The 9,294-nt window shown below is 32.3% G+C and overlaps 1 protein-coding gene across 1 annotated transcript; it reads left to right on the forward strand.

Annotated features, from left to right (window-relative positions):
- Positions 1-4,456: 4,456 nt before the first annotated feature.
- Positions 4,457-6,262, forward strand: LOC137626749 (tigger transposable element-derived protein 1-like). The gene has a single exon (XM_068357755.1). The coding sequence runs from the start codon at positions 4,457-4,459 to the stop codon at positions 6,260-6,262; it is 1,806 nt and encodes a 601-aa protein (XP_068213856.1).
- Positions 6,263-9,294: the final 3,032 nt, after the last annotated feature.

Below are 9,294 nucleotides of genomic sequence, written 5' to 3' on the forward strand. Positions count from 1 at the left end.
ACGGGCCGAGAGAGGGTTTTGAACTCAAAGGCAGGATGCAATCAACTGAGTTGTTTATTAAGGAATACTCTCCTTTATATACAAAACCTCAAGGCATCAGGACATAACCTGTTCGAGAGACAGACAATGTTACAGAGCAAAACCGGAGACATGATCATTCAGGTTCTTTTTAGTGCGAGGGAAGAGCGCAGATACAAGCATATTATAATTAAATTAATTATGTACAATTGTGGGACACACGTTTGGTACAGTCTCTTCAATGTGTTATGTATTTTAGACTTTGTAGGTTACTTCTTCTGAATAAGTCTAAGTAAGTTAACTCTGAAACATTTTATTAACATCTCCATCACAGGAGTATAGATGGTTTGGTCGGATGACCATTCAGTAAGATAGGTTGATCAGAATTAACTAAAATATCAATATTGATGATAATGTATAGTTAGATATCTTAGCATTTAATGATATATGTAACCACAACAATGATACAGGAAGGCACCTGTATATGGTCAGACACAATTCTTCTCACGTTTGGTTTTGTGTTTACTCTTCATAGAAAATGAAGAGTACATTATATATATATATATATATATATATATATATATATATATATATATATATATATATATATATATATATATATATATATATATATATATATATGCATATACATATATATATATATATATATATATATATATATATATATATATATATATATATATATATATATATATATATATATATATATCTATATCTATATATATATATATATATATATATATATATATATATATATATATATATATATATATGTATATCTATCTATGTATCTATCTATATATATATATATATATATATATATATATATATATATATATATATATATATATATATATATATATATATATATATATATAAATATATATATATATATAATATATATATATATATAAATATATATATATATATAAATATATATATATATATATATATATATATATATATATATATATATATTTATATATATATATATATATATATATATATATATATATATATATATATATATGTATATATATATATATATATATATATATATATATATATATTTATATATATATATATATATATATATATATATATATATATATATATATATATATATATATACACATATTTTATATACATACATATATATATATATATATATATATATATATATATATATATATATATATATATATATATATATATATATATATATAGTATAAATAGGATGGAGAAAAGCCAGCGTAGCATCATATATTTATTTTCCAAATTTTCGAGACTTTGGGTCTCATCATCAGGGCTGTAAAATATACAAAATATACAAATTAAAAAAGACTCAGTATTGATATTAATATAAAAAGAACAACGTAAAAGATAATATAATCATTTAAAAAATGAAAGGGAAAAAAGGAAAAATTATATACATATATAAAATCAAAAAGTGAAGAATGCTCAAAGTACCTATCATTATGGAGCTAAAAAACTGAGTGACGTTGTCTGGTTTGGGAAGGAGGACGTTAACTATGCTATATATAGAATTGTGAAAGAAGTCTGACCATTTAGTGGGGGCACAAGCTGTTTAATTGCCAACGACTCCAAAACAGAGAGAGAATAGTCATTGGGCGCTTGGGTGACAATACGAAAATCCTTATATGAAAATGATGTTTTACATTTATTACAATGTTCACGTATATTGGAAAATTCTTTAGTTTTCAAAGTACATCCCGTACGGTGACTGACTCCGAGATGAGAATCGATTCTGACCTTGAGCAGTCTTTTGGTGGCTCCCACGTATTTCCCGATCTTACATTTCGGGCAAGTAAAGCAATATACCACCAAAGACCGCATCAAAGTCGGAAGTTTATCTTTGTGGGAGAACAAAGAACCCAGAGTTTTAGGATTTTTTTCTATTAACTTAAGGTTCACTGCCGGAAAAGTTTTTTGAATGACATTTTGTATTTGCACCTTAAATGTGTTAGAATGAATTAAAGGTATAGAGGCATATATTAATAATTTAGGCACGTTCGGTGCAAGTTGACGTGGCTGAGATTTATCATTTAAAAAGTTATTGACATATTTCAAGATTAAGGCTGGGGGATACGAATTGTTTTTAAAAAACTTTAGTAAAAATTGGATTTCACTATGGAAGTTATGCCAGTTGGAAGATAACGTATAAGCACGGTGTAACAGCGTGGAAATACTATTTAATTTAAAAATCTTGGAACAACTGCTATAATAGTTTGTACCTTGACCTGTGAACGTCTTTTTTCTAAAGACGCTTGTATTAAAACCATGTTCTGTCCTTGTAATTAAAACATCTAAAAAAGCAAGTTGGTTGTCTTGTTCATGCTCAATTGAGAAATTTATATTAGGATGTAGGCCATTGATATATTGCAAGAAGGCTTCAGCTGCTTCTTTAGACCTAAATAGAGCAATAGTGTCATCCACATATCGCTTATAAAAGAGAGGGCGATATGATAGGGGACACCCATCCAGCATCTGTTCCTCGAAAGAGCACATAAAAGCGTTAGCCATAACTGGGCCAAGTGGTGACCCCATCGAAACACCATCAACTTGTTTAAAAACGTTATTGTTATTTTTAACAATAACGTTTTTACACAAGTTGATGGTGTTTCGATGGGGTCACCACTTGGCCCAGTTATGGCTAACGCTTTTATGTGCTCTTTCGAGGAACAGATGCTGGATGGGTGTCCCCTATCATATCGCCCTCTCTTTTATAAGCGATATGTGGATGACACTATTGCTCTATTTAGGTCTAAAGAAGCAGCTGAAGCCTTCTTGCAATATATCAATGGCCTACATCCTAATATAAATTTCTCAATTGAGCATGAACAAGACAACCAACTTGCTTTTTTAGATGTTTTAATTACAAGGACAGAACATGGTTTTAATACAAGCGTCTTTAGAAAAAAGACGTTCACAGGTCAAGGTACAAACTATTATAGCAGTTGTTCCAAGATTTTTAAATTAAATAGTATTTCCACGCTGTTACACCGTGCTTATACGTTATCTTCCAACTGGCATAACTTCCATAGTGAAATCCAATTTTTACTAAAGTTTTTTAAAAACAATTCGTATCCCCCAGCCTTAATCTTGAAATATGTCAATAACTTTTTAAATGATAAATCTCAGCCACGTCAACTTGCACCGAACGTGCCTAAATTATTAATATATGCCTCTATACCTTTAATTCATTCTAACACATTTAAGGTGCAAATACAAAATGTCATTCAAAAAACTTTTCCGGCAGTGAACCTTAAGTTAATAGAAAAAAATCCTAAAACTCTGGGTTCTTTGTTCTCCCACAAAGATAAACTTCCGACTTTGATGCGGTCTTTGGTGGTATATTGCTTTACTTGCCCGAAATGTAAGATCGGGAAATACGTGGGAGCCACCAAAAGACTGCTCAAGGTCAGAATCGATTCTCATCTCGGAGTCAGTCACCGTACGGGATGTACTTTGAAAACTAAAGAATTTTCCAATATACGTGAACATTGTAATAAATGTAAAACATCATTTTCATATAAGGATTTTCGTATTGTCACCCAAGCGCCCAATGACTATTCTCTCTCTGTTTTGGAGTCGTTGGCAATTAAACAGCTTGTGCCCCCACTAAATGGTCAGACTTCTTTCACAATTCTATATATAGCATAGTTAACGTCCTCCTTCCCAAACCAGACAACGTCACTCAGTTTTTTAGCTCCATAATGATAGGTACTTTGAGCATTCTTCACTTTTTGATTTTATATATGTATATAATTTTTCCTTTTTTCCCTTTCATTTTTTAAATGATTATATTTAACTTTTACGTTGTTCTTTTTATATTAATATCAATACTGAGTCTTTTTTAATTTGTATATTTTGTATATTTTACAGCCCTGATGATGAGACCCAAAGTCTCGAAAATTTGGAAAATAAATATATGATGCTACGCTGGCTTTTCTCCATCCTATTTATACTAAATCTACGGCGTTCCAGATGCCCCAACCTTCCTGTATATATATATATATATATATATATATATATATATATATATATATATATATATATATATATATATATATATATATATATATATATATATACAGACGCTCCCCTACTTACGAACATTCGACTTACGAACAACGGTACATACGAACACGTCTGCGCGTGTGTCGAAAAATGTTCGGAAAGAGATGCAGTAAGTTAGATTTTGTATTGCGCGCCTTTTTCCGAGTAGTGTTTCTTTCCGCCACTAATACCGACGCTTGGCGCTGTGAGAGCTCACCCAGCATCCACCTTCCTCTGCCCAGTTCGTTGCAGTGCGTAAGTGCTTGAACATATCTCCAGTGCGCAAAGAACTTTTTTCATTTTTATCATTAAATATCTCGTGCATCCATTATTCAATATGGTTGGTGAAAAGCGAAAGGCTTCTAGTGAGAGTGGTAGTGCAAAGAAGAGGCAAGCCATTTCATTTGAAACGAAAGTGGCAATAATAAAGAATCTTGATACGGGTGAAAAAATGGTGAGCGTTGCACGGGCATACAACTTGAATCGTTCGACCGTCGGTACCATTTATAAACAGAAAGATCGTATAATGGAACATGTGAAAGGTGCAGTGCCAATGCAATCGACGATCATTAGCAAAAGAAGAGGGAAAATCATAGAAGAGATGGAGAAACTTCTCACCATTTGGCTCGAGGATCAGCAGCAGCGGCGTATTCCTCTGAGCCTTATGCTCATTCAGGAGAAGGCTAAATCTATCTTTGCGGATGTCAAGGCTAAGGCTGGGGAAAGTGCTGCCGAAGAAACGTTTTCTGCCAGCCATGGGTGGTTTTCCCGTTTCAAGAAGAGGGCTAATCTCCACCATGTGTCCGTGTCCGGAGAGGCAGCATCTGCGGACAAAGAGGCTGCCGAGCGATTCCCCCAAGTGTTGAAGGAGATCATTGAGGAGAGTGGCTATTCGGTTAAGCAGATCTTCAATGTCGACGAAACAGGTCTTTTTTGGAAGAAAATGCCAGAGAAGACCTACATTAACCGTGAGGAGAAGACGATGCCCGGATATAAAGCGGCTAAAGACCGCCTAACCTTAATGGTTGGGGCGAATGCTGAAGGGAGCTACAAGCTGAAGCCGCTGCTAGTTTACCGGGCAGCTAACCCTCGAGCCCTGGAGAACGTGACGAAAAGCTCTCTCCCCGTTATATGGATGTCAAACATGAAGGCATGGGTGACACTCGCTATATTTGAGGACTGGTTCTTCCACCATTTTATCCCAGAAGTGAAGTTGTATTGCCGGGAAAATGGAATTCCATTCAAGATCCTGCTGGTGCTGGACAATGCCCCTGGCCACCCCCCGCACTTGGATGATTTTCCTCCTAATGTCAAAGTTGTGTACCTGCCGCCAAATACAACTTCACTTCTGCAGCCAATGGACCAGGGCGTTATCGCCAATTTCAAGAAATATTACACCCGACGGACGTACAGGATGGCCTTGAAAGCAGTGGATTCTGACCCCGAGATGACCTTACGGAGCTACTGGAAGGCGTATAACATCTTTAACTGCGTAAAAAACATTGATGCATCATGGCGTGAGGTTACCGAGGTCAACCTCAACGCAGTGTGGAGGCCTCTATGCCCTCAGTTCGTCAACGACTTCCGTGGCTTTGATCAGGAGAGCATCAATAAAGAAATTCTCAGCACTCTTGTCGGCCTAAGTGACAAACTCGAGCTTGACCTGCAGGAGGAGGACTTCGAGGAATTGCTTGAGTCCCATGGGGAGGAAATGAGTAACCAAGACCTCATGGAGTTGGAGGCTCAGCAACGTGTCGAGGAGGAGGAGGAGGAAGAAACGCCTGTCCCCATGAAGAAATTCGAGATGAAACTCTTGGCCGAGGGGTTTTCGCTCATAGATAAAGCCATCGCACTCTTCGAGCAGCAAGACCCAAATATTGAACGTTGCACAAAGGTTGCAAATCAATTGAATGATGCCATACAGTGCTACCGCATCATTTATGATGAAAAAAAGAAGAAAACTGTGCAATCGTTGTTAGATCGCTTCTTTCGGCCAGTTTCTAGTAAATCCTCCAAGGAAGATACTCATCAACCCTCATCTTCTTCTCCTCGACCCTCAACTTCTTCCTATATTGAAGTTACGGAGGAGGAAGTAACTTTTGAAGCCCATTCCAGCAATGACGATGACCCTCTCATGATATAAAATCCTCCTCTGCCGCCTCCTCCTCCTCCATCATCTCCTTAAGCATCGAGTACATCTTCCAAAAGTAAGTTAAACTTCATTTTATTTATCTTATTACGTACATGTACATACTGTGTGTGTGTGTGTGTCTCTCTCTCTCTCTCTCTCTCTCTCTCTCTCTCTCTCTCTCTCTAACATACATAGTACAGTACTGTACGTATTCTCTCCATTTTATTAAATGTTTTTTTTTCAGTACAAACCAATACAGGTTACTTATACAAGCCTTAAACATACTTATATAAACCTTCAATATACAGTACAGTACTTATATAGGCCTTAAACATAAATTATAATACAAAATATAGCACTGAAGCAACTTACGAACGAATTGAACTTACGAACGATCGTTCGGAACGTAACTCGTTCGTAAGTTGGGGAGCGTCTGTATATATATATATATATATATATATATATATATATATATATATATATATATATATATATATATATATGTATACATATATATATATATATATATATATATATATATATATATATATATATATATATATATATATATATATATATATATATAAAGTAAATTCACTGAAAAGAAACTTTTAGAGATAAGAACCAATACTTTCATTAAATAGAAAATATTTTGAATAATTTCAACCAAAATTAGATTATGTAAAGTTAGGACTTTCATTGCTATGAAAAGGAGGCCACCCCCCAAAAAGAAAATAAATAAATAAATAAATAAATAAACACCTCAACAATCAGTGCCAGAGCAGTTCGTCATCTTCAATGGTATGTCAAACCACCTTTTCATAGGGTTGGCCATTTACCCCTTGTGGTACCTAGAGAGCGATGCCATTTCTTTCTAGTATGCCATTTAAAGAATTCTTAATATTAGAGTTTTCCCTACATGATATGGCTATATCAACGAGATCATATCCATCCCTTTTGACCGTTTTTTTTTCTTTTTATTTTTTTTTACACATCCAGTTCTTGTAACAGGCTCTTGGCTATTACAGCAGTAACGCCTTCTCCTAGTATTTGCAGGCCAGCAGGTCAATCCGAGCCATGAATATAGTCTTTTTATTGGTGAGGCTGTTGTTTTGTTTAGTTTCCACAGTATGGGGTTGGGCTTGCCCGGATAACTTTCCGGTTAGCATTTACTCTGATGAAACTGCAACTGAAACCAGATAAATTTAACCTTTAAATTCTACCATTTTCTGTTGTTTATATCAATTTTTACCACCAAAATTTCACAAATGTTACAAAGAACATAAAACATCAATCATTTTAAACGGGAATTCCACATATAAATCCTGTATATTATCTTCTGAACAAATCATCTTACCTCCTTTCTGCTTCTATTATATCTCCTCTGTAATGTTATGAATTATGTTCTTCTATCTCCTTATCATTTACAAAACACATGATTACATAATAACTATTTATCAACTAAGATAAAAAAATAAACTTACTCCTCATATAAATCACTTACATATAAAATAATTCTGATATTTGTATGAAACTTATTTTTTCTAGAGATTTAAAAGATTATTTTTCCAACAATCAGTTAAGTTAGTTGTTTAGTATCTCAAAAACTACTAACAAAAATAATAAATATTTTTATTTGTTACATCTAAAAGTAACTTAAAGCTTCTCTCTCTCTCTCTCTCTCTCTCTCTCTCTCTCTCTCTCTCTCTCTCTCTCTCTCTCTCTCTCTCTCTCTCTCTCTCCCTTGCTAATCTTACTTATAAATTTCCATTCCTAATCCTTTCGTATAATCATATTTTTTCTCGTGTCACTTTCATGTTGAACATTTTTATCATATTCTCTCTCTCTCTCTCTCTCTCTCTCTTCTCTCTCTCTCTCTCTCCTCTCTCTCTCTCTCTCTCTCTCTCTCTCTCTCTCTCTCTCTCTCTCTCTCATACGTAAGATTAGGGTTACAACCTTTTTGCATTACTCATTCAATATATTTAGCAAATAAACAATTAATATCCAATTATTTTTTTTGTGCTATCATGAAATGTAAACAAAATATTTTTTTTTATAAAATGAAGATATTTCAATTGATTTAGAGAATATTTTCAGTCTCCAAACGTTTAAAGCAATATTTGACTCTCCTATTTTACTGAAACAGACTTTAGGTCTTCTGATATATTATAAAAGTTAATTACTAGATAGTTGATATATAATCTGTTGATATGCAATTCCTTTCAAAAATAAGTAAGAAAATTCATAGGAAAAAATCAGTCTCATATATGTAAAAAAAAAAAAAATGAAATAGCGGAATTCTTCCGTTAGATCTTAGAATAGTTATTTCAAAATTGATGAAGTAAATGTTAACTGAGGACATTATTTGGTATTCAAAGGAAACATTCTTATAAATCCCTTCAGTTTTTGTTATTAAACATGCATCCAATAGATGGCTCTCCTGTACTGCGTTATATTGTCTGTTAATTGAACAAAAATTGATTTCGGGTGATGTTACTTAAAGAAAAGCAGAATATATGTTATTTGGTACAAACTTTACTATGATTATTAAGCCAGATGGCATTACAAATACTTCATATTATCAGAAAATAACAGACATAAGCTTGTGAAATGTTTATGACCGTAAAATTGTTTAACAAATACAAAAAAAAGGAAAAAATAAATGAAAACAAAAATATAGAATATGCTTATGAAAAGTGACATAAAAAGTCAATACCAAAAAACATGTTATCCTGAAATAAAAGTTTGTAATACATGTCTGATTTTATATATATATATATATATATATATATATATATATATATATATATATATATATATATATATATATATAAATATATATATATATATATATATATATATATATATATATATATATATATATATATATATATATATATATATATATATATATATAATAGGGTATATATAAGTATATATATAAATATATATATATATATATATATATATATATATATATATATATATATATATATATATATATATATATACATATATACATATATATATATATATATATATAT

This window comes from Palaemon carinicauda, chromosome 34 (genome assembly GCF_036898095.1).
Source record: "Palaemon carinicauda isolate YSFRI2023 chromosome 34, ASM3689809v2, whole genome shotgun sequence".
Taxonomy (NCBI): Eukaryota; Metazoa; Arthropoda; class Malacostraca; order Decapoda; family Palaemonidae; genus Palaemon; species Palaemon carinicauda.